Here is a 27,626-nt window from a genome sequence, read left to right on the forward strand (position 1 = left end):
TTATCCACAGTCAGTCTGTGTGAAAGGTAGAACTTGAACCTGGGTCTTCCCAACTCTAAGGATAGCTTTCCTATCTACCACACCAAACTGCCTCTGAAGCAAAAATCTCACAACTAATAGAAACAGGTATTAGAGGGTGCCACAAGAAAAACTCTGGCTCCATTCTCTAGAGGAACCAACCAAATTGTTTCCTCAAGAAGTAAAGTAGTGAAACTCAGCCAGGCATTGTATTTAGCTATATGTATTGGAAATTTTTACCAGATTGGGGTGGGAATGAATATTAAGACAGGCAAATAACATTGGCATAGAAATTTATGGCCTCGGGGTAGGATAACATAGCATTGTTGTAGAGTTAGAAGGGACCTTGGAGGCCATCTCATCCAATCTCCTTATTTTACAGAGGAAGAAACTGAGGCCCAGACTAAGCAAGTTGCTCAAAATCATAGAAGTCTTAAGCATCAGACATGGGATTTGAACACAGGGCATCTGACTCCAAAAAAAATGTTCTTTCATTGCTTCAGGCTAGTTGTTGAAAAGGAATTTTTCATTATTATAATTTTATTTTATAACTCAGTTGAGTCTCATGTTTACTCATTATAAACTATATATTTTAGAGGGCATTACCTTTATCTTGCATATTCAAAGCTTTCAAAAGATCTTCCCGGATTGGATACTTGGCTTTGTAACAAAGCCTCTGAACATTTGATAGAGTGTCATCACCTGCAAGTGTAGTGAGATCAATAAACGTAACAGCTTTCAGAAGCCAAGCAGCCTGTTTTAAGGAAAAAGAGGAAAAAATCATATAGGAAAAAAAGGCACTTTTGGTCAAATTATTACAGAATCATATAAGCAAGTATAAATGCTAAAATTTGATGTCTTCACTTCAAAAGAATATTCAGACGTAGACTATATTGTTCACCTAAAAGTTAAACTTTAAACACTGTTTAATTAAAAGTTAAAATCCAAGGAAAACCAAGATAAAAGCAAAGAATCATAGCATCATAGATTTAGAGCTCTCTAGGGACCTTAGAAGGCCATTTAGTCCAACCCTCTCATTAGGTATATTGCTTTGCCTAAGGTGATGAGTGTCAGAGTCAGGATTCAAACCCAAGTCCCCCAAATCTATTCACCTCTCTAGATATAGTTCATAGGTCTCAACATCTGAACTGTATAGTTCAATCTGAAACCTCTTCTACATCACCTCTCCTGTGTCCTATCTCCCCCACCCCCATCACCACTGAATCAATCATTAACCCTTTATTAAGCATCCACTAAATGTCAGGCAGTATGCCTATACTACACCTATCTGGCCTCTTCATCCATATCACTACACAGAATATGAGATTACAGTAAATATAAAAGTTTCTTCAATCTTATTTTAATGTCATGCTTTGTTTACAGTTATGTGGGATATAAAGGAAAAAACGATGGATTTGGAGTCAGTACCTATCTTCAAAACCCACAAGTCACTACTACCTCCATGATTTTGGGTTGACCTTTTAATCTTTCTGAGTCTCATTTCCTCATCCATAAAATGAGGAGGTTGTGTTAGATGACCTCTAAGGTCCATTTCAGATAAAAAATCCTATGACCCCTAAAATGACAAACACTATAAAAAATGGTTGAACACAGATGTTCCATGGGTTTTCCATTTGATTATATTTTGACTTTAAAAATAACACTCATATTTTATAGGAATAATTTCACCTCAAGAACTTTAAACTGAACATGGTTCAGTTTGAAGTATGAAATCGTACCCCAGAAGACTCAAACACAAACTTCCTAAAAGGTTCAAATGTTGTGTATATCTCATGAAATTAAGACTACATTCTCTGGTCCTAGAACCCAATAGGAGTGGTTAAAAGCAGTTATTTATTCATTATTCATGAAATTGAGCTCTTTGGATTACAAGAATTATTTGGGGAAAAAAGCAGGTAAAATAAACACATGTCCTTAAGATGCTAAAGATCAAATGAAGATGGTCAAAGGAAGTCAATTCTTATAACTAAGAGCCACAACAGTAACTAAACAGATTCAGAATGTATTGCTATATAGTTAAAATATAAAGCAGCCAATGGATGTACATTTGGAAAAAATACAATTTATGTCACAAAGTCATTTGCAGCTTTGCCACTAAAGAGTAATAAAATGTTTACTTTGCATAAACACGCTATCTTTCTCTAAACCAATCACCTTTTCTCTAAACCAAACATCATAGACCAAGGATAGGTAATCCTCCAGGATACGAGAAAGAAGACTGGTTCAGGTTCTTCTAATGTATCCAGGACTCTCCTCTTAACTAATGAGTCATACACATATACACACACACATACACATATATAAGCTTCAGAATATTGAGCAAAATTCAATATTACAACCTTAAAGGAAGAGTCTAAGTATTTTAAGACAAAAAAAATATAGAATGTTCAACAACACTTACTTGCCAATCCTTTTTCACAGTTCTTCGAGTTTGGATTTGCTCTGCACGCCTTAAAACTGCTGGCTGGTTCACTTGCACTTTAGAAATCCAGCTGAGGTCTGAGAAGGGGAAAAAATATATAGACATATGTGTGCGAATATACACATGCAAATATGTAAATATATACATGCAGTATATACATGAAATATGTATGTATACTATATATGACATATTATCTGTACATAAGACTTCTTAAAAACCCAAAGTTTTTAAATATATCCACTGTACAACTTCATGAATAGGCTAAAACCACACAACAATCTGAAGTGATTTATTCGTTGTTCAAAGGATACTCCCACAAAAATCCTCCAGGTGTGCAGTGTTTGTTTGGTAGGTTGGACTGCCTCCACAAAACTGTCCAGCCAAAGCCCATGATACGTAGCTAAAAGCAGATTCCAGGCTTTTCAAAATATTATAAATGATTCCTTAAGGGTATGAGAAAATATCTGTCCTGTAGTGGATGGTGTACCATCTAAACCAATAAAATACAAATGTTTCTAAATCAGCCACAAAGAAAATCAATTTTTATTGAAGTAGTTTTAGCTGACTTCTGTTGTCTTTAAAAATAATTTAGAAATCTCAAGGTTAATCTAAGGGTTTAAGTGCTTGTAAAAAAAAAAAATTCTTATTTATATACCTGCCTTTAGCTGAACCCTGCAATAGTAGCTTACAGAGACTTTTCACTGATTAAATGATTTGAGATTTTAAAATCACTTATCAAGGAAGTTAAGAGACATTTTTAACATCAGTTCTTCAGACAAAGGCTTTAGAGAAGTCATCTCATTCTGTAAGTCATTCATTATTCTGTAAGTCAGCATCAGAGAGAAGGCCAAAGTCAGGCAATGATAACTATCCTCTCCTCCCCTAGCAACTGGTCATCCTCACTACTACAAGAGAAAACACTGATTCAGGTTCCTCTAAAGTCTCTAGGACCTTCCTCTATACAAGAGAACCCTACAGATATTTGAGACCTAATTATATTGACTCTAGAACAGGCCCAGGAACCTAGAATACATCTTAGGACATTGTACTTCACCCCCTTCCACCTCTCTGCTCTGAAGTCTCATTGTGCGTAATCAGGCATGAATTCCAATTCCAGATGATCATGGAATCAGCCTGATCTCCCAGTGTTTCTCCAGAACAGTGATGAACAAAGTCTGATTCAGCGAGTACTGAAATATATTGCTCTTCGTGAGTAGGGGATTTGTTCTGTGAAGTTTGGATTCAGTCAAAGGGCTGCACTTGAGGACCTAGAGGACCACATGTGGCCTCAAAACCACAAGTTCCCCACCATTGATTACTAGCCCCATCCCACCAAAAAAAAAAAGAAAAGTATAGTAGGAAGGGGAAGGTGTGGTGCTTAACCTTGGCACAAACCCTTAATTCATAAACTAAGGCTGGAGAGATAAACAAGCTAAAAATATAGAATCTATGAAAAATTATAATAGATCTAAACATGTTCCTTCTCCCCCCCCCAAAAAAACCTAGAAGAGATTAACTCCACAACAACTAAAGACTCAAAGGAAAAAGTGGACTTTCTATAAGGACTATATGATTATCTAAAAGAAATGAAGCAAGGGATAAAGAATAAAATCTCTGGAGGAAAGAGCTGGAAAGAAAATCAATAGCTTAGAAGACAAAGTAGTGAGCCTTATCCAAATAACAGACTTCTTAAAATTTAGAAAAGACCAAACAGAAATCAATGACTCTATGAGACAACAAAAATATTAGAACAAAATCAAAACCTGGAAAAAATAAAGGAAAACTAAGACATCTGATATCAAAATCAAGTGACCTAGAAAAGAGATCAGGAGGAGATAATTTAAGAATCACTGAATGACAATTTTACCTAAACTAATTTATATATTCAATGCCATTCCAATTCAATTGCCAAAAAAATTATTTTACTTAATTAGAAAAAATAAAAACAAAATTCATTTGGAAGAACAAAAAGTCAGGAGCATCAAGGGAAATGATGAAAAAAAAAAGTAAGAGGTTTAACAGTACCAGATTTCAAACTATATTATAAGGCGGTAATTATCAAAACTATCTGAAACTGGCTAAGAATTGGAAAGGTAGATCAATGGAACAGAGTAGACATACAATTTATAGCAGCAAATAATTACAGTAACCTATTTGACAGGTATAAAGACTGGAGATTTGGGAATAAAAATTCATTATTTGGAAAAAATTGTTGGGAAAACTAGAAAGCAGTATGGCAAAAACTGATAATAGACCAATATCTTATATCATTTACCAAGATAAGGTCAAAATGGATACATGAGCTAGATATGAAGAAAGATATTACAAGAAAATTTGAAGAACATGAAGCACATTATTTATCAGACTTATGGCTAGGTAAATAATTTATGAATAAACAAGAGATAGAGAACAGAGTGAGGTATAAAATGGATAACATTGATTACATTAAATTTTAAAAGTGTACAAATAAAACACAAAAATTGGGGGAAATTTTTTATATACAGTTTCTCAGATAAAGGTCTCATATCTCAAATATTGAAATAATTTCATAAAATTGATGTCATTCCCCAATTAATAAATGGTCAAAGGATATGAACAGAAATCAAAACAATTTACAGTCATATAAAAATGCTCTAAATCATTATTGATTAGAGAAAAGCAAGATCTTGAGATATCATTTTATACCTATCAGACTGGCTAAAATGATTAAAGGGGGAAGCAACAAATGTTGAGGGGATGTGGAAAAATTAAGACACTAATTCATTGTTAGTGGAATTGTGAACTGACCCAAACATTTTGGAGAGCAATCTGGAATTATGCCCAAAGAGTTATTAAACTGCCTATACCCTTTACCCAGCAATATCACTACTAGATCTATTTCCAAAGATGATTAGGAAAACAGGAAAATAATCTATATGTCCTAAAATTTTTATAGCAACTCTTTTTGTCATGGTAAAGAATTGGAAATTGGAGGGATGCCCACCAATTGGGGAATGGCTGAACAAATTGTGGTATATGATGGTGATAGAATACTACTGTGCTATAAGAAATAATAAACTAAATAATGTTAGAAAAATATGGATAGACTTGCATGAAATAATGAAAAGTGAAATGAGCACAAGAAAGAGAATGTTGTATAAATAACAGCAATATTGTTTTAAGAATAACTTTGGGCAAATAAGTCATTTTGACTATTATAAATACCCAAATTAACAGCGAAGGATGTATGAAGGATGACACCATCTGCATCCAGAGAAAGAACTGATAAATAGAAATATGTATAGAATGATTTTACATATATATACATATTTGTGTCTAATGGTAGCCATCTCTAGGCCAGGAAGGAGGGAAAAAAAGAAATGTACATGATAACATTATTATATATTTAAAAGGAATAGCAGGTTCTATAGAATAGATTAGCAGTTTTGTGTACAATCATTTTTTTTTAATTGTACTATGTTATGGAAATGTTTGTTCCATTCCATAAATTAAAAATTAAATAAATAAAAAAAATTTAAAAAGAATCACTAAACTCTACAAAAACATGATCAAAAAAAGAAGAAAAAAACAGCCTGGATACTATAGTTACTGAAATTATATACAAAAACTTCCCAGATCTATTAGAACAAAGAAATAAAACACAGACAGAAAAAAAATCCATCTATCACCTTCTGAAGGAAACCTCAAAAGGAAATGTCCCAGGAATGTCATATCCAAAATCCAGAACTCCTCCATCAAAGGAAAAATACAGCACACATTTAGAAAGAAGCAGTTCAAGTACCAAAAAATCACAATCAGGATCACACAAGACCTGGAAACTTCCACTATAAATGAGAGAAGTTCTTGAAATACAACATTCCAAAAGGCAAAAAAGATAGACTTCCAACCAAAAATAACTTACTCTGCCAATATGAATATAATCCTACAAGAGAGGAAAATGGATCTTTGATGAAATAGAAGACTTCCAAGCATTTCTAATGAAAATAACAGAGTTGAGTAGTCACTTTGAAATGCAAACACAAGTTAAGACTTAGAAAAATAAATTTGAGCAAATGGAAGGAATTGTATGATATAGTGCTGACATTCTAATAGGAGGAGAAGAAATAAGTATTCCTTCAGAACCTTGATGTCCTCTAATGGTATTGAGTTAGTTAAGTAAGAAAAACAAAAGTCAGAGGGAGTGTATTTTTCCCCCCAAAGGGCTTTAAAAGGGGGAAAAGGAGGCAAATTAAAAGGAATACACCAGTCTATAGAAAGGAGGAAAAGAGTGGTAGAACTTGAGTTATTATAACTGCAGAGCATGAGAAGAGAAATAATGGGTAGGAGAAGCAAGCATCAGATAGATCTCACTTTTATAGCAACCAGATAAAAGGAGGATCACACACACACACACACACACACACACTGCTTTTGGGTGAAGTATGTTACCCTATTCCTCACAGATAGGCAATGGACTCAACAAGTAGAAAGAGACACAAATTTTTACACATAGCCACTATGTGGATATGTATTGTTTGACTAAGTTTATTTGTTATAAGGTATTCTTTTATTGATGTTTTTGTTCTCAGATTTTAATTGGGAGGCAGGGGGTGAGAAACAGAATAGGTGTTAGTAAAAGTGAATGATTATTTTTCAGTTACATCCAACTCTTTGTGAATCCATTGGGGGCTTTCTTGGCAAAGATACTGGAGTGCCATTTCTCCAGCTCCTTCTCCAGATGATGAAATAAATGGAAGCAAATAGGATTAAGTGATTTGCCCAGGGTCACACAGCTAATAAGTGTCTGAGGCCAGATTTGAACTGAGGAAGAGGAGTCTTCCTGACTCCAAGCCCAGCACTCTATCCACAGCGACACATAACTATCCATAACAGTGATACCCTGATAAAAAAAAGACCACTGAAACATTTTAAAATGCATAGGACAGAAAGAAGTTCAGAAAGAAGCACAGGCAAGCAGGACAGTCTTGAAAGTAATGTGTAGAGTGTATTATATAATTTTTAAAAGAGCAAATGGCATAAAATAAAGATCTATAGTTCCTCATACAATTCTCTCTTTTTATTTTGCTATGTATATGGAAATGATCATGGGAGGAGGGGGTAATTTTATAATAAAATAATACAACTGAAATGAACTAGGGGAAAATAATGTACTCCAGAATTTCTAAAAATATATAATTTTATATCTGTTCTCTTATCTCTGTTCTTTAGCCCTCATCCTTGTTTTGAAGATCTAGACCCATACATGATAAACTGACTTAATGCATGGGACTTAGATAATTTACTTTTTAATGACCATGTGATATATTGAAACACAGTAAGGTAATTATAAAGCTGTAGCAAGCTAGTCCACAGCAGTGTGACCAATGGGCTGGAAAATGTGAATCTATTAATAGAAGTTAAAGGAGTTGAAATTTTACAGCAAGTAAAAGAGATAATTTACTTAGTGTTTTCAGATCAACTTTTGTCTACCTCTCCCATCTTGTACTTATGAAATTGAAAGTGTAGAATTTTACATTTAGCCCTCAAAAATTTCACCAAATTCTATATGGCCAATTGTCCCAGTTCATACAGATAGATCCTAACTGTCTTATCCAACCCATTAGCTATTTGTTCCAGCTTTGTGTTATCTGTAAAGTTGCAGGAAAAAAAAAATACTTTATATGTCTCAGTGCAAATCAATGATAAAAATACTGAACACCATAAGAGCAAGGAGAAATCCCTGGGGCACTCCACTGGAGACTGCCCTCCAAGATGACATTCAACCATTTAAAAACTCCTTGTGTCTAGTTAACCAGTTATGAATCCAATTAACTGTACAATTGAGTGACTTAATCAACTAGCATTTATTAAGTGCCTCCTATGTTCCAGGCACCTTGCACTGGGGATACAAAGACAGAAATTAATCAGTTCTTATCTTCAAGGAGTTTACATTCTAATGAGGGACACAACATATACATATATATATAAGTAAATACACGTAATGAAATTTTCTAGGATTAGAAAAAGAGTTGGGGTGGAGAGTGAGACTATGAGCCAGGTATTAAACTCAGTGAGAAAAGAAATAAATATAAGGAACTTATATTACACTCAGGGGGTCAACATGTAAATAGATAAGCATATACATGATTAAGATGGAAAGAATAGTAACAATTAATGGGATCAGGAAAGGCTTTCCCATAGGAGGTAGCATTGTGAACTAAGCCTTGAATGAATGAAAAAGCATTCATTAAGTGCTTACTCTTTGCCAGGTACTAATTGTTGGAGATACAAACAGATAAACGATATAGTTCTTCCTCTCAAGAATTCAAATTCCAATCAATGAAGAAAAAAGATTAAGCTCTAGGGTGAAGAAAAAAACCCCTGGTAATGTCCATTGGGCAGTCAGATGCAGTGGCCCAGAAGATGCTAAGGCCCAAAGGTTAATAGGGCACAATGGAAGAGCAAATGGAAAAGCCTGGAAGTCCTTAGGGCATGGGGCGGAGAGAGGGTGGGGGAGGTCAGATGGTAATGCCCAGAGGTCCTCCATCTTGCTAGAAGGACTATAGTTAACTTCCTGCTAAAAGTTTTATGAGTAGCCAAATCTGTCTTACAGCCAGGGTGGGGTAAAGTAGACAAACTCCTAACTAGTGGGAAGGAGGGAGAGGCCCCAAGGTCAGGGTAAAGTGGGCACTGAGCCCTTTCCCCCTAGAGGTGGGGATAGATGAAATGTTTACAATGAGTTGGAGGTGAGGAGGAGAGATCCCAGTGGTTCTGGACCGGTGGTGGGTTAGGGTGGGAGAAAAGGATTTCTGTGGTATGTCTTCCCGCCCCACCCCACCCCAGCCCTCCTTGAAAGAATCTGGGAATTCTAAGAGGCAGAGATGAGGAGTGGTGTGCATTCCAATATGGGGGCAACCAATGCAAAGGCACAAAGGTGGGAGATAGAATGACAAGTTCATAGTCATAGTCAATAAATATTTATTAAGCACCTACTATATGCCAGAGTACAGACAAGGGAGCATAACACTCATGGAGTCAATGAGAAATGAAGTTCAAGGAAGAACAAGCAGCTCATTTAGCAGAAATGTGAGTGCATGAAGAGAGGCAATGTAAAATAATCTCAGTTTGAGCCAGACTACAAGGGACCTGAAATGCCAAGCTAAGGAGTATTTGTATTTGCATTTTAACATAGGGACTTGAACTTCTTTTTTTAACATTTTAATAATTGTATGTCAATACATACAATACAGGCTTCCCTTGTAATACTATGTATCCTTTACATTTAAAAACATTCTGAGGGGCAGCTAGGTGGCACAGTGGATAGAGCACCAGCCCTGAAGTCAGGAGGACCTGATTTCAAATCCAGCCTCAGATTAAACACTTGACACTTACTAGCTGTGTGACCCTAGGCAAGTCACTTAACCCCAATTGCCAAAAAAAAAAATTCTGAAAAAGGATCCTTAGGCTTCATCAGACAGCCAGAAATCCATGACATAAAAGAGAACTCCTGTCCTAAAAGTAACAGGGAGCCACTGAAGGTTCTTAAGCAGACAAGTGACTTGGTCAGATTTGTGCCTTAGGAAGATGATCTGGGCTAAGCTTATCCTTTCTCTAAACCCCTTCATTTCAAGCCTCAGTTTACTTATCTATAAAACAGAGATAATAATATCAGTAGTACCTACCTCATAAGATTGTTATAAGGCTCAAATAAGACCATGCATGTCATTTTATTATTCATACAATATGTTATTATTATTAATCATTTTTAACTATTTCTTTAGTTCTATCATCCCACCTTTTTCAACATGGCATATAGTAGAAAGAATTTTGTAGTCTACCTACACCACAATGGGCCAGTTTTTAACTATTCCGGGCCTCAGTTTTCTCAGTTTCAAAATGAGATAAACTTTAAGGTCCCTTCCAGCTCTAAATCTATGATCCTGCAATCCTTTTTTTAAGAATTGATTTTGAAAATATGTTTGTTTTTTTCTCTTGAGAAATTCAGGCCACCTCTTTCTTAAAGATTACTAGGACTCACACGGAAACAGAAAATCGCACTATATCTCACGGGCATTATCTTTTTGATAGGTATAGAGAGAAACATATTAAAAAAATGCCCACAGGGAATTCAGGAAGGGACATCCAATGTAACTGACTTTTGTATTTTAATACATAGAGCCAGTGAATCATTGTTTTAGAGTTAGAGGGGAATCTTAAAAATCACCTAGTATAACCCTCTCAATTTATGGATTAGGAGACTGAGGCCCAGAGAGGTTAGCTGATCTGTCCAAGGTCACACAGATAATAAGTGGCATAACCAAGACACAAACTCAGGTCCTCTGACTTGTAATCCAAAATCTTTTCACTATGTTACCATTCCCATAATGAAATGAAAAAGGACACAGCCTATATGCTTGAAATGGCCACTCTCTTGAACATCCATCCTTTAAAAATTTTCTGTTTCAAAATTTTCAGCAAAATCAATACCTTAAGCACATTTTTAAAAGGAAGAAATTTCCTAGACTACAAGAACTTCATTACCAAGATGCCAATGTTACTGACAGACTTTCATGAGGACATACCCCAAAAGAATCCCTGAACGACATCTTGATTTCCTGAACTATTACACAGTCTTTCAACAAGATGTACAGGGAGAAAACTATCTGATGAAAGTGTTTCTCTAAGCCTCCATATGTGCCAAGTGTTCAGGAAGAATCATTATACCTGAGTGAAGTTCATTAAGAAGCCAGATAACTTTAACCCCCTGTTGGGTACAGGTTCAACCTTTCAGTCCCTTTGGAAGATTTGATCAATTATTCCAGGAGCCAAGTGCCTCAGGGAAAACCCACTTAACTCTTCTTGATAAGACATCATAAGACTGAAGGACTTGCCTAAATCCAGATTGGCTCCTTGCTTTTCTGACTCACATGCCAAATGCTAGCTAATATTATAGAACCAAATTAGTTATTCTCTCCACAGGTATATTTATATACTAGGGTAGTCACCAATGCAAACCTACACATAATGAATCTGAAACAAATAATCAAGAAACAAAATCAAGAATTAACATTTTTTGTCAGTCAATAAACAAGTATTCAGCCTTCTGTATGTCAGGCACTGTGCTAAGTGCCTTGCAAATAATATCTCATTTGAAGGAATGAAACATACATTTTCACATGTGGCCAATGATTTCAATCAATCAACCAACAAGTTTTTAGGACATGCCAGCACTGCTGGGAGCTACAGAAAATGAAAGTTTCTTGCCCTCAAGATATTTACAATCTAATGAAAAAAACAACATGCACATAAGTAACAATACACAAAATATCGCCAAAGCAGATACAAAGTAAGGTGTAGTCTCCCCAGTTAGATTGTTGAGTTCCTTGAGAGCAGGGACTGTCTTTTATCTCTCTGTATCCCCAGAACTTAGGGCAAGGTAGGTACTTATAAAATATTGACTGACTGACTAACTGCTTCTGCACTTGATGTAGTATCCACATCCACAGAAGCCAGGGCTACTCAAGGTGTTGACTCTACCAAATAGTTCAATGTCAGAAAAGGCCACAACTTTACCAGTAAAGTAACACTAAAAACAGACTATAGAGCTAGCTTAACTACTTCCATTTTTAAATTGTCCTTTTATTTTTGCTTATAACACACACATACACACACACACACACACACACACACATACATATCTTTGTTTTCTCTCCCTTTCCCCCTTTTCCCACAAATTCCTATGCCCTAAAAGATGTTGTCCAGATGTTAAAACCAGCCTAATCAAAATGATCCTTAGGTAACTTTTTACTTTTTGTCCTTCCTTAGTCTCTATTTTATGGCAGTACATTTAAATGTAGACATTATGAGGGGAAAAAATCTGCATCTAACAGATATCTTAAGCCAGGCCTGCACAACATATGGCCTGGCCCGTGGACTGCTTATGGCCTGCCAAAGGATTTCAGGTGGCCTGCACACTCTCTCCTGTTTGTCACGTGACCATCGACAAACAAGCATTGTCAGTCTGTCCTTAGTTACCTTTACTTGGAAAGTGAGCCACTAAAAACCGATCTGTGGTCCGAAGAAAGTTAGCCTATTTTAATTTTGGACCCTACCTCCTGCCGAGTTGTGCAGGTCTGTCTTAAACTCCCCCAGACATAAAGCTGTTTGTAGCTTGTTTTGTTTCACTTTTCCTCTTGTCTATTGATCTATGTAAGGTGCTGTACCCTATTAAATGCCAAAAGTCACTTGCTAAGAAATGGTATCTCCCAGCTTAGCAAACTTTCTAATAAAAACTCTGAGCAAATTTTGCCTAAAGAAAAGTTTTCTTATTCCACAGCCTGCAAGATAATCCTTGCCACTTCATCCTAAGGACCACTAGGTCTTCCTATCTTCCCTGCAGCTGAAACCACTTATATATGTTGCCTTCACCTAAAAGAATATGAGCTCTTTAAGAGCAAAGACTGTCTTGTTTTGCAACTTGTATTCCCAGTGCTTTGTAAATTATATATATTTTGTATGTAATAGGCTCTTCTCTCTCTCTCTCTCTTTCTCTCTCTCTTTTCCTTAATGAGGCAGTTAGGGTTAAGTGGCTTGCCCAGAGTCACACAGCTAGTGAGTGTTATCTGTCTGAGGCTGGATTTGAACCCAGGTCCTCCTGACTCCACCGCCGGTGCTCTATTCATTCTGCCACCTAGCTGCCCCAATAGGCCCTTAATAAATGCTTTCTCATTCAATCCCCTTGGCTACAAAAATACCAAATAAATTCTTCCTTGAGCCTTTCTTCTCATTAAGCTGTCGACCTACTCCTCTCTGCTTATTTACCAAATTCCTAGAAAGAGTAGTCTAAACTCATAGCTTCTGCTTCTTCACCACACATTTATTCTCTACAATCTGGCTTCTATCCCTGCCTGTGAGCTTAACACACAGTCTGGCATATAGTAGGCACTTAAGAAATGTTGATTGATTGATTGATTGAAATAGCTCTCTCCAAATCACAAGATCCAGTGGACTTCTTTATATTGTAATCTCCCTTGATCTCTCTGTAGCCTTTGATACAATAACAAGGTTAATTCTGCACATTAGTAACTGTTCCATTCCTAATGTAGCATCTTCCCTACTCTCAAGCTAAAGGGCTGTTGTCTTGGGGAATCTGATGTGAACCCTGAAAAAGCCACAACTAAGCTGTTATCTGCTAACCTGCTAGAACGCTCCTCCAGGCCTCTCAAGGTTCCAAACTGAAGCAATGCCATTCAGAACATATTAATCCCTGGATCCAGGTTTATGTCCAAATAAGTAGTCTGATGGCAGTTAGGTGGTGCAGTTGATAGAGTGCCAGAGCTGGAGTCAGGAAGACCGTAATTCAAATCTGGCCTCAGACATTTAATTAGCTATGTAACCATGGGCAAATTACTTAACCTTGTTTGCCTCAGTTTCCTCATCTGTAAAATGAGCTGGGGAAGAAAATGGCAAACCACTCCAGTATCTTTGCAAACAAAACCCCAAATGGAGTCACAAAGAGTCAGATACGACTAAGAAAGACTAAACAACAATAAGTAGTCTCAACTGAACCTGCTAACCACAGATAAAGCTGGTTCTTTATTTCTAGCTATCAGCTCAGCCTAACCCTCATGCTGATATTAATTGCTACACAATTTTAAGCTACAGAACCCCCTTCCTTTGCAGTCCTCTTTATTCCAGACCAATTTTTCTTTCCTAGTCACAAAGCTCATGCCTCACTTTTGCAACTCACAACCAAATACTGAAAATGTTTTGGAGGCCTCTTAGTGCCTTTGCAAGCTTGAATAAACAACATTTCCTTGGTCCAATAATGATCATACTTTGAATTATAGTCATCATTTTGCAAATTTCAGTTATATCTCCTTTCAGCCTCATGCTGCCTTGGGATTTCATTCACTTGGGAACCCCACCAAGCTCCTTCCTCAGGTAATATTCTATGTTCTATCTAGATAGAAGGTGTGTGTCCCAAATTGTAATGAACCAAGAGTTTCTGTTAAAATCTGTTGAAAGCTAGATTAACATTAGACTTCATTAAGCAAAAATAAAAAAATCTGGTTGCAATTACCTACTCTGTGTATCATTTTTACACACACAACCCCCACAAATGTGGGATTTTAGAGCTAGAAGAGACATTACATATCTTCTGGTCCAACCCTCTCATTTGCAGTTACATAAACAGAGAATGAACGGTTAAATGATTTGCCCAGAGTCGCAGTTACTTAGTGGCAGACTCAGGACTAGAACCCAGTTATCTGGGCTTTTAGTCCAGTGCCCATTCCACCTCAAATAAAATAACTTTTCGTTTTTAATGGCTGCCTGCCCATATCATGTTAGAGGGACCAGGAAATGAGGCTGTAGAAGAAAGACCCCACCAGCATCTTCCTGATACCCGTGAGCAGTAGCCATCCCAATGCACTGGGGAGCCTTCTGTTTGGGAGCAGTGTGAGATGGACCCATGTTGACTCACATACCTGTTTCCACATTCTCTACTATTGTTCTCTGATTGCCACAATCTCTGGCTCACTGGTAATTTATTTTATTGAGAGAAGTGTCTGGGAAAATGTGTGTACTCCATAAGCAGCAGGCATCTAATATGCTAAAATTTCTCTAACTATAGGCAGTCAGGAATTCAGGTTATATGTCCTCCCAAAACAAACAAACACACCAAACCCCTATGCCACATTAGGAAGCACAGTGATTGCCAAGCAGTCTTGGAGTATCTGTCAAACACTGAATTAGACTGAAAATTACCACCTGCTGAGTGCAGATTCAAAACATACTTCCAACACCTGTTTCTCTTGTGCAGTTGCTCCTCAGGGAAGGCTTCAGAATAGAGGATTTAGAGGTTAGTTTTTTAAAGTGTCTGTGTGGGGGTGCCTTTTAAATGATTTTTAGTGGCAAATTTTATGACTCAACTGGGAAGGACTTTTTTTTCCCTTTACTTTTAGATGATTTGCAACAAGTCATCAAAAATTTAACAGTGTTTTAATAAGATCGTAATGTGCCAACTCAGAAGGTAGTCTAAGGTATCTCTACAATTATTGCTTAATGGGTATGAATTTTTTTTTTTTAGAGAAACATCTCCATCTATGGCATACTACATGAAAAGAAACTTCTTGCCAGGCAATTTCACTAACCCAACATTAACTTTCTGGAAATAGTAATACTAAGATAACTTTCTGAAGTAGGTACCTGAGCCTTGTCCTCAGCCTATTTGTGTCTTCAGGGTCTAATGAAAAAGGTATGGGAATAAAAAATTAAGAAGCCTCTGATTCTCGATCCCTGATCCTAGTTAATAGTGAATGTCCCCTCATCTGATCTCATAGCACTTTATATTTGTAGCACCCCCTCTGGTATATTCCCCCAACTTGTCTCCATAGGGCAGCTACTACTCCAAGGTTCTAGGGGCACCCTGGCAGTCTGCACTCTGAATAATATTTCTTTCCTTACCAGTGAGCTTCTCTGTAACAAATAACCAATAAACAGAATTAACTCAAAGCAAAGGAATTTACTAAGATGGTGGAGTAAGAACAGTAGTTATAAAACATTTCCCCCTGAATAAATCTAAGTTGCATTCTCCCACAGTGCTCATGGTAAGAGTGGACACGATGGTAGTGAAGCTCATGTGTTAGAAATATACATGACCAAAGTAAATCATTCCTCCAGTATTTCAGGGCCATGAAGTCCTTCTTTGTCTCATGGAATTATCATGTTATTCCCCCATCCCTGATTTCCTACAGGGGTGAGGAACCTGCAGCCTTGAGGTGACATGTGGCCCTCTAGGTCCTCAAGTGTGGCCCTTTGACTGAATCCAAACTTCACAGAACAAATCCTTTTATTAAGGATTATAATATATTGTTATACACATATAACATATAATACATTATTATATGATATATATATATTATATACAGCTTATATGTATTGTATGTAACATATTATACATCTTTGTGTCTCTAACAGATGAGTCAATCAGCAGGTCTCCCTCAGGTCAGCTCCCATCTACAAGGCCTAAATCTCCCTTGAATACACCATCAGCTCTCTAAGTTGCAGCCAGAGGTCCCACTCCTTAAGTCTCAAGCATTTGCATTTCAACATCTATGTCTGTCCAGACTTAGATGTCTCTGGGGTGAACATCCATGGTCCTTGATGGATATGATCTTGAAGCAGCCAAGGAAAAAAAAATTTCCCTCCCCTCCCCTGCCCTCTCCTATAGGCATAGGAATCACAATCCACAAAGCTGCTCCCCACTGGATGGCCTTAGGGCTAGTGAGCTCAAAGACATCAGGTATTACTAACCTACATCCAGGCAATGGATTGCCTCTTACAATTCAATCAAGGAAAACTTCATAAAAGAAAGATTGTGCTAGGCATACCAGTGGTCTCTCTAATTCCATGAAGGAGAAATGTTTTCATACTTCATAAAAAGATATCAGGGTTTCAAAGGTCTCTGCTCTTCATTAACATATCAAAAGGCTATTCGCATTCCTTTATTTTCAGTGATTAAAAAGTGTTGGGGGGGGAGATTCAGGTGGGGAGAGGGGGGTACTACTTCCACTGATACCAATTGTGAAATCTGTACTATTTTAGTAATAATTTATATATTATAATTAATAGCTAGCATTTACATGGCACTTTAAGGTTTCCAAAGCACTTTACAAATATCTCAGTTTATGAGACATTATTTTATTATCTCGATTTATCATTGGATTGCCAACCTTCTGAAAAAGAATCTCTCAATACTTTGCACAGCTAGTCTGCAGATATATAGGCCTTCATTAGACCTATATTTAAAGGTGCTAGCATAGACCTAGAAGACTCAGTCAAGAACCCAGGATCACCTAAATGTTACATGTATACACACAAATATATAGAGAAAGACAGAGTCAGAAACTGAGAATTATGTAGACTATATAATTCTATATACTCCATATATCTATATTTTTAAGTCCACATATGTGTGTATATTTTTGAGAATTAAGACTAGTATGTCAGGAGTTGACATAACTCCTTTTTGTTCTGTATTCACCATTTTTGCTAAGTATTACCTCAGCCTGTCCTACAGGATCAGTTTCCTTTCTACCTCTGATTTCTACAAGAGGTTTTTATTATTGATGTAATGTTCATTTTGATCGAGTGGGAAAGCTATGCTAAGTACAACACATTCCTTCCTTTGTAACTAATGACAAGCATCCTCTTTTGTTGTACTTCTACTACTATCTCCTCTGCCTTGCTCAGCCTAACATAATGTGAAGGGTAGAATTATATAAATGTTACCTATTGAATTATAACAGACAGATGTCCATCATTTACTGGTAGAGTGTGTTTCACTCTGAGTGAATAAACTGCAATTTTTCCTATGTATTGCCTCTTGTGCTGCCTTATTGTCAGTAGCTAATCAGGATCCAAAGAGAATTCATGTAAGAACATGCATGCATGCATACACACATATTGCCTACGTACACACATGTATGTATGCATACATGTGTGTATGTATATATGTAGCTGTATTATGTGCATGTACATAAACACATGCAAGCATTTACACGAATACATATATGTATTATAACTTCCTCTAGATGCTCTCCAGTTCAGCAAAATCCATCTAAAATTATGGCACCCTGAAGTAAACAAAATACTCCTGAGATAGTCTGACATGGGCAGAGTACAAGAAGAATATAACCTCCCTAATCAGGAGCACAATGGCACTCAAGGCAACCTAAGAGCACACTGACTGTTTTAACTACTGCAATCACCCTTGTTGTTTAGTCATTTCAGTCGTGTCTGACTCTCCACGACCCCACACGGGTGTTTTCTTGGAAAAGATACTGGAGTGGTTTGCCATTTCCTTCTCCAGCTCATTTTACAGATGAGGAATTGAGGCAAACAGGGTTAAGTGACTTGCCCAGGGTCACACAATTAGTAAGTGTCTGAGGCCAGATCCATATCTGCCCTATCTCAGGCTTGAAATTGATTTTTTTAACCCAAGAAAAGACTTTACATATATCTTTTAAATTACATCTTGAGAGGCACCACAGCATAAGCAGAGCAAGGAAAACCAAGGTTCAAGTCTCACCTCTGACACATACTGACTGTGTGACTGTGTGACCCTAGTCACCTAAGTTTACAGTGTTCTAGGTACTTCTCTAAGACTGTTGGTTGAAGAAAAAGTGCTGACTTGCATTGATAGAGGCAATTTCCTCATCTGGGAGTTGGCTGTATCAGTGAAATCATAGGTCTAGTCCTTATCCCTAAATTTCATCTTGTTAAATTTGGCTCAACATCCTAGCCCATAAAAAACTGGTTTAGATCCTTATTGTGTCATCTAATATGTAAGCTCTTTCACCTAGCTTTTCACTATCTGCAAAATTGCAAAAATAAACAAATAAATAATGAGTCTTCTATTCCATTACCCAAGCCATGATAAAAAGGGGGGAGCTAAGCTTAAATCCCTGGGGCACTCTACTAAACTACCTCCTTTGCAATTAACATCAAACCATTAATGACTACTTTCTCTTCAATCAGTTCAGAATCCACCTGACTGTATCATCATCCAACCTACATATTTCTATCTTTTCCACAAGATCAGTGTGAGAGACTTTGTTTCACTAAAATCTAAATAGATTCGATCTATCAACAGTATTCCTTTGATCTATCAGTCTAGCCATTCTAACAAAAAAGAAAAAGAGGCTAGTCTGGCATGATGTGTCCTTGATGAAACCATGACAATTCTCTGTGATCATCCTTTCTTTTCTAGATGCTCAATAACTATTCCTTTAACACTTTCTAGAATTTTGCCAGGAGTTCAACATTCGTCTCCAGTAATCTGACATCTCTCTCATTTTCCATAGTCTTTTAGAGATAACTGATAGCGGCTCAGGATTCATACCTCTTGTTTCATTAAAATATCCAAGGATGATCTTAGCATCTCCCTAATTCTCTTTTGTATCAAAAGGACTGCCAATTTTTGTTCTGTTTATTCCAACCCAAAGATCATTCTCCTTGACAGAGGAAAAAAAATTAAAATTGAACAGCTCCAACTTCTCTTGCTCATCCCATCCTGTTTTTTTCTTTAATCTTTCTCTTTTTCCTCTACTACTAAAAAAGCTGTACAGTATCTTTTTTTAAGCCAATCTTTTTTGTCCTTGGCTTTTCTTGCAAGCCTCAGCTCATTTTAAGCTTCAGTACTCCCAGTAATGGTAGTCAGACAACATCATGCCAGGCTTTCATATTTGTACTTCATCACTTGCCCTTACATCCATCCTCTGTATATGTCTTTTCAAAAGCTAAGGTGGTAGATGAGTTCTCTGTGCACTCATGCCAGGTTCTGTAGCTAACTCCTCCTTTTCCCCACCAGAATTGTTTTTCTTTGTCTTCAGTATTTCATTCTTGAAAGTTTCCCATGATTACAACCAAAAATAACCTACCCAGCAAAATTGAGTGTAATCCTTCAGGGTAAAATAATGGATATTTAATGAAATAGAAAACTTTCAAGCATTCCTGATGAAAAGCTAAGTAGAAAATATGACATTTAAACACAAAACTCAAGAGAAGCATTAAAAGGTAAGTAAGAAAGAGAAATTTTAAGGGAAATCAATAAAGTTATACTCTTTATATTCCTATATGGGAAGATGACAAATGTAACTCATAAGAACTTTATCATCATTAGGGCAATAAGAAATAATCTACATAGATAGAGGGCAGGAATGGGAGTCAGTTATTTTGGAATGATCTCAAAAAAAATGAAGGGGTGAGAAGGAAGAAGAATGGCGGAAATCATCTTACATACAAGGAAGAGGTTTTACAGTGGAGGAGAAAAGGAAGGGGGCAGTGTGGCAGGCAACGCTTGAGCCTCACTCTTATTGGAATTGGTTCAAAGAAGGAAGAAAATACATACATGCTCAGTTGGGTAAAGAAATCTATCTTACAAATCATAAAACAGGGAAAAGGACCCACATGTACAAAAATATTTATAGCAGCTATTTTCATGTAGCAAAGAACTGGAAATTGAGGGGATACCCATCAATTGAGGAATGGCTGACCAAGTTGCGGCATATGAATATAATGGAATACTATTGTGCTATAAGAAATGATGAGCAGGCAGATTTCAGAAAGACTTACATGAATTAATGCTGAGTGAAATCAGCAGAACCAAGAGAACATCGTGCACAGTAATAGCTACATTGTGCGATGACCAACTTTGATAGACTTAGCTCTTCTCAGCAATACAATGATCTAAAAAAATTCCAAGACTCATGATAGAAAATACTATCCATATCCAGAGAAAGAAATATGGAGTCTGAATGCAGATCGAAGCATACTATTTTCTCTCTTTTTTTTTCTTTCTCATGGTTTTTCCCTTTGTTCTGATTCTTCTTTCACAACAAGACTAATGTGGAAATATGTTTAACATGACTGTACATGTATAGCTTATATCAGATTGCATGTCATCTTAGGGAGGGAGGTGGGGAAAGAAGGAGAAAAAAATTTGGAACTCAAAATCTTATAAAAGTGAATGTTGAAAACTATTTTTATACATAATTAGAAAAAGCAAAATACTACTAAATAAAAAAGAAAGAAAGAAAGAAATGTATCTTACCCAGCAAGTAAGAGGGGAAGGATATAGGAGAAAGTGAGGAAGTGATAAAAGGGAGGGCAGGGTCAGGGAGGCAATGATAAGAAGCAAAATAGAATTTTGAGGAGGGACAGGGTAAAAAGAGACAGAAAAGGATAAACAAAAGAAAAGAGAAGACAGGGAAATACACAGTAATCATAACTGTTAATGGGATAAACTCACCCATAAAACAGAAATGGATAGCAGAATAAACTAAAAATCAGAAGCCAACAATATGTTATTTACAAAAAACACACTTGAAACAGAAAGACAGAGAGAAAGAGAAAAGTTAAAATAAGAGGCTAAAGCAGAATCTATTACGCTTCAACTGAAGTTAAAAAAAAAAAAGCAGGGGTAGCAAGCATGATCTCAGGCAAAGCAAAGACAAAAACAGACCTAATTAAAACAGATAATCAGGGAAACTACATTTTGAAAAAGGCTACTATAGACAATGAAGTAAAATTTTTCTGACAAAGGCCTTATTTCTCAAATATATAAGGAACTGAGTCAAATTTATAAAAATGTGAGCCATTCTCCAACTGATAAATGGTCAAGGGATAGGAACAAGCAATTTTCAGAAGAAGAAATCAAAGGTATCTATAATCATACAAAGAAATGCTCCAAATCACTATTGATTAGAGAAACGCAAATTAAAACAACACTGAGGTACCACCTCACACCTATCAGAGAAGCAAACATGACAGAAAAGGAAAATGACAAATGCTGGAGGGGATGTGGAAAAATAGGAACACTAATGCACTGTTGGTGGATTTGTGAACTTATCCAACTATTCTAGAGAACAATTTGGAGCCATGGCCAAAAGGTTATAAAATTGTGCATACTCTTCGACCCATCAATACCACTACTAGGTCTATATTTCAAAGAGATCAAAGGAAAAAGGAAAAGGACCTATTTGTACTAAAATATTTATGGCAGCTTTTTTACTGGAGGCAAAGAATTGAAAATTGAGATGACACTCATTAATTGGGGAATGGCAGAACAAGTTGCAACATGTGATTGAGGTGGAGTGCCATTGTACTATAAGAAATGACAAGCAGGACAGTTTCAGAAAAACCTGGGAAGACCTATATGAACTGATGCAAAGTGTACAGAACCAGGAGATCACTGTACACAGTAACAACAATATTATAATGATGACTAGGTGTGAAAGACTTAGCTACTCTGAACAATACAATGATCAAGACAATTCCAAAGGACCCTTGATGAAAAAAGCTATCTACCTCCAGAGAGAGAACTGACAAATTCTAAGTAGAAATTGAACTTTAATTTTTTCCAATTTTTAAATAAGTGAATAAATAGATATTTGCACAAAAAAAAGTTTCCTATGACTGCCTCTGCTCAAATAGAGGCAAGACTAAAAGATTTTCCTTACTTTCATTCTCTATACTGAAAATTATGCTAAGTATTAAAGAAATCTACTTTGTCCCAACAAACAGAAAGACATATACTTTTAACTACTCTCAAAAATACAAATGAAAGATAGAGACTAGACCTGTTATTTTGTTGGTATAGGGAATGCCCTGATGAGAATACCTTCTCTACCTTCTCTTTTTTTTTTAAGGCAATTGGGGTTAAGTGACTTGCCCAAGGTCACACAGCTATTAAGTGTTTGGTCTGAGGCCAGATTTGAACTCAGGTCCTCCTGACTTCAAGGTCGGTGCTCTATCCACTGCACCATCTAGCTGCCCCCAACTTATAGTCTTAAGAGTTCCTTAGAACACCATGAAGCCAAATGACTTGCCCAGTCACATACATGCAGCCAGTACATTTCAGAAGAGAAACTTAAACATAGATCTTCCTAGCTCTGCAACTAGCTCTCTATCCACTATACCACATTGATTCTCCAAAATACAAATATCAAAAATAAACTATATTCCTTCTCTTTATCCACCCCTAAAACTTAATTTACAAAATCCAAATAGCCAAAGTATGAGTTTCCATCTCATGGAAAAAGGAACCAAATTTCTCTCTCTGGCTCTGCTATGTAACACCTACCTTTCAGAAGCAGCCCTTATCATCTTTCCTGTCTTCACATACTTTCCACTTTCTGAGACCAAGGAGTATAAACCTTAATATTGCTTCCTTCCCAATTCATGCTACCAAAGAGCACAATTCTAAGTCTTAACAAAATATTTGATGACATATGCCCAGAAGGCAGTGGTACATCTGTCATAAAACAGATTCCCTTTCAAGTTCATTTCTGGATCTTGAAAACTCAGGTTGAGAAGTACATAATCCTATTGAATTTTTAGAAATCTGTACTAAGAAAAAATACATAGTTACCAGAAGATTTATTTTTAACATTTCTGCATGTCCTTATATCAAAAAATGAAAATCTTATTTCTCTACAATGTCCTTTACAGAAAGTCTATCAAATGCAAATATATAGTTTGTGATAACACCATTATAACCTTAAAAACAGAAAGAAAACACTAGTTTCTCTAAATCACCAACCAATGTTCCAATTTTAAATGTATAGAACAACAATAACAGTACTAGAGGTAGTATAAGCAACAGTAGTAATAATAGTTTGTATATTTATATTGTTTAAAAGTCTACAATAATAATAACTATTATTATTATAATTTACATAGTGCTTGAAGGTTTGCAAAGTGCTTTACAAATGTTGTCTCACTTGAAGTCTATAAAGAACTTTACCCTTATTCAATAATTCAACATATTTTGATGAATGTAATTAATATGATTTCTCTCCCACCACAACCCCCCCAAAAAAAAACAAAAAGATAGGAAAAGCAACCCTCTGTTCCATTCTCTGAAAGAATACAATGGTCTCAAAACCTTAGGAAAAAATTTGTCCACTAGGTGTCTCTATTGAAAAACTTATCTGAACCTTGAATGAAAAAAGATTTGTTATTTATTTCTATCACTTTTCTATACTTTCAAAAGCACAAATGATTGAGGAATCACATAAATGGAACCTTTTAGGGAAGTAAATAGCCTTTGGCTCCTGCAGCAACAGAACCAAGGTTATTTCCTAGGTTTTTCAAGATTTCAAAAAATCTCTACTATATCCTAATGTTAAAATTAAACATTGATCCTAGTCTTGCATCCACATAATTTTCTACGAAACAGACTATCACTGAAAAAGTAAGGTACATATTGTGGAGTTAACTGAAAATTTTAAAAGTCCCCTTTCATACTTTAATTCAAAGAGGATATATTTCAGTGTACCAATTCTCCAGTGACCATGTTTTTAAAGGGACAGTGCTTTCCACTTAAATAATTTCTAGTGACATGCTTACATCACATTCTCAAGGGATCTGCCAGCTGTCACTTTTATTCACCTTTTCTTTCTGTCAAAGGAATTACATTTTAAGTGGGAAAGCCACCTAATATTGTTTGGGAAAAGTCCAAATAATTAAAATCTACATGGCTCAGAGGTTTAAAAAAAGGGTTTTTTTGTTTATTCATCTGTTTTAATTCCATTAACAATGACTATTCCCTAGAAAAAGAAGAGGTGATCATAAAGAGCCAGCACAGCTTCATCCATAACAGGTCATTTCAAGCCAACCTTATTTCCTTTTTGGACAGATGAAACTAATAGATTAGTGAATGTTATAGATCTAGTTATCTAGATTTGGTTTATCTAGATTTATCTGGAATTTAGATTGTCACACAATTCTTGTGGAAAAGAAAGAGAAAGGTAGACTAAATGATAGTACAATTCAATACATTAGTAACTGGTTGAATTCTAATATCCAAAAGCAGTCATTAATTCAAGTTGATTTGATATCACTTTGAAAGAAAGTCTCTAGGACAATGTCACAGAGATCCATGCTTGGCCCTGTGTGGTTAACCTTTACATCAATGTCTTGGAGAAAAGTATAAGACAGCATCTTTACCAAATTTGCAAACAACACAAAACTGAAAGGAGGAGAAAACATGCTGAATGATAATCAGGATCCAAAAAGATGCTCACAAGCTAGTAGGTTGGGTCAAATCTAGTAAGGTGAAATTTCTTATTTGTAATTCATTTTTTCATATGGTTTCTCTTCCATGATTTTTTTTTATAATGTGTTACAGCTTGCTCACATCCACCACATACCTCTCCATTGCCTTTGGATGAGCTTCAATTTCAATACTTTGAAGGCAGTAGTATCCCATGATTTGTAGCCATACAATGTCAGTAGAAGAACATTATTGATTAAAAAAAAAAAAAGGAAAGGAAACAAGCATTTATTAAGTACCTACTATATGCCAGGTACCATGCTATGCACTTAAAAATATTATCTCATATGATCCTCACAACAACCCTAATCTCCATTTTACAGTTGAGGAAACTGAGGCAGCCAGAAGTTAAGTGACTTCCCAGGATCACACAACTAGTAAGCGTTTGAGGTTGGATTTAAACTCGGGTCTTCCTGACTTCAAGCCCAGCATTCTATCCATTGTGCTATTTGAGGAAAATGATGGTCCTTTATTTCATGGAGAAGCTTGAGATCAGGAAAAGATCTGTTTGGTTTACCAAAGGCAATCCAGCCTGTTCCTCCCACCTCCTGGTCAGTTCTGGATCCAGTTCATTGCTCATTTCAAGTACCTAACCAAGCATGTCCATGGGTTTTCAATCTAACTGCATATTAAAAGGCACTTGGTTTTTCAAAATCCATAGTTAGGATGGGCTCTTTTGATTATGGAATTCATCTAGGAGATTTGTTACAATCAGTACAATGTCATCCACAAAGAGCAGATATTTATTTTCAAAGTGAACTAGGAAGAAACATATCAATCCACTTCAGAAACAACATAGCATCTTCTGCTCATAGATCTCTGTGATGACAACCTTTATTCTACTTCATTTATGTACTTCTTGACTGGTAGTGTGGTACAACCTATTCACCCCCAACTATGCACCTCTTTCAGGAACCTATATTTCTGTAGTTAGTGTGGTATTCCATGAAAAGCAGCCATGCAGTGACACCAGAAGAATACCATTGTTCAAAAGATGGGTCTGTGTTTCAGGGCAGAATCTAAAAGCAGTATTCATGTCCCCAAAAGCAAGCCCACCTACTCTCCTCTTACTTCATGCTGAGTCCAGCTTACCATTCATAAGTAGTGATTGCTTAACATAAATAATGTTGGACCTTCTCTAAGGATTGCCGGTCAAAGTCTGGACAACAGACATTTTTCATCCCCTTGGTTTTCTTTTTTTTTTTTCTACTCTACATAATTAGACCTAACTCTTATGAGTGATTATGGATCTTACTTAGAAGGCTCTGCAGTATCATCAGAGAGATACATGGCCAGAAAAGCAGGTAGGTTGGTTATGTGGCAAGATGGACAGCCCTCTTGCTCCACTACTAACCCCATCTCAACAAAAGAATTGCAAGACTTACACAATGTTGGGTGGGCCCTTTGTGAGGTATTTAACAGGAGGACTTATACAATAATCACACAGGATGAGAGGGCATGGATAGGTGACAATCAGCATCATTATGGGGAGTACCCATGTTGATGAATTCAAAAGTCTATTAAAGTATGATGGCATTTTGGAGTTAACTGGGACCCAACAATCATCTTGTCCAACCTCTCATTTTGCAGATAAGGAAATTGAGGACTGAAAAGGTTAAATGATGGGTAGTTGATAGTAGAGGTAACACCAGTGTTTTATGGAGCTTTTTAACACTATAAAATACAACAAACATTTATTAAGTGCTTACTCTATTTCAGAACATTGTACTAGAAATTGAGAAGCCATCAAGTTTAAGAACAACACAAGTCACTGCCCTAGAGGAACTTATGATCTAGTCAGGCAAAAGGACACACACACCCATAATATATAATATTACATGGTCAGTTATTAGAGAGTTACAAAGCAAAACCCTAAAAGGTTTGAGGGAGAAGGTCATTCTTTTGTTGAGATGGGGTTAGTAGTGGAGCAAGAGGGCTGTCCATCTTGCCATATTAACATCTGTGATCCATTGGAGTAGGAAGGGTCTTAAGGCAGGAAGACCATTTAGAAGGCTATAGGAATGGTCTAAGCTAGAGGTGATAAGGACCTGAATCAGGAAGGCTGGTGATGATGTGAATTAATGGGAGAGATGAATTGGAAATACAAAGATAAGATCTGGACATGATTGGATATGTGGGGTGAAGAGGTAAGGATAATGCCACTGTTGTGAATCTTAGTGACTAGAAGGACAGAGGTACCATTGACAGAAATAAGAAAGTTCAACAGAAGGAGAGGTTTGAGGGACAAAGAGAAGAAAGTATCCAAGAAGAGGAGGTTGAGCATCAAATGCTAGAGTTGTTGAGAAGACCCAGGATTGAGAAAAGTCAATCAAATTCAACAATTAAAAAATCATTGGTCAGCTTAAATAGTTAGAGAAATATTCAATGCTCATACAAAGGCTGTGCCAATAAAGTAAAGATAACAATATTACCAAAGTTAATTTAAACTTTTAATGCCATATAACAATAAAATTATCAAGGGGATATTTATAGAACTTGGTAAAATAACAACAAAATTCATTTGGAAAAACAAAAGACATAGAATATCAAAGGAAATGAATGAGG

The 27,626-nt window shown here is 36.3% G+C and overlaps 1 protein-coding gene across 2 annotated transcripts in view; it reads right to left on the bottom strand.

Annotated features, from left to right (window-relative positions):
- The window catches only part of DERA (deoxyribose-phosphate aldolase), a 134,697-nt gene that overhangs the window by 96,765 nt on the left and 10,306 nt on the right, over positions 1–27,626 (bottom strand). For both annotated transcript variants that reach the window (XM_027838772.1, XM_027838771.1), the window contains exons 2-3: positions 2,441–2,538; positions 625–772 (exon numbers count right to left, since the gene is read on the bottom strand). In XM_027838772.1, the coding sequence (XP_027694573.1) occupies positions 625–772; positions 2,441–2,538 (246 nt within the window). The remainder of the gene's footprint in view (positions 1–624; positions 773–2,440; positions 2,539–27,626) is intronic.

This window comes from Vombatus ursinus, unplaced genomic scaffold (genome assembly GCF_900497805.2).
Source record: "Vombatus ursinus unplaced genomic scaffold, bare-nosed wombat genome assembly UNPS02014830.1, whole genome shotgun sequence".
In the NCBI taxonomy this organism is placed as follows: Eukaryota; Metazoa; Chordata; class Mammalia; order Diprotodontia; family Vombatidae; genus Vombatus; species Vombatus ursinus.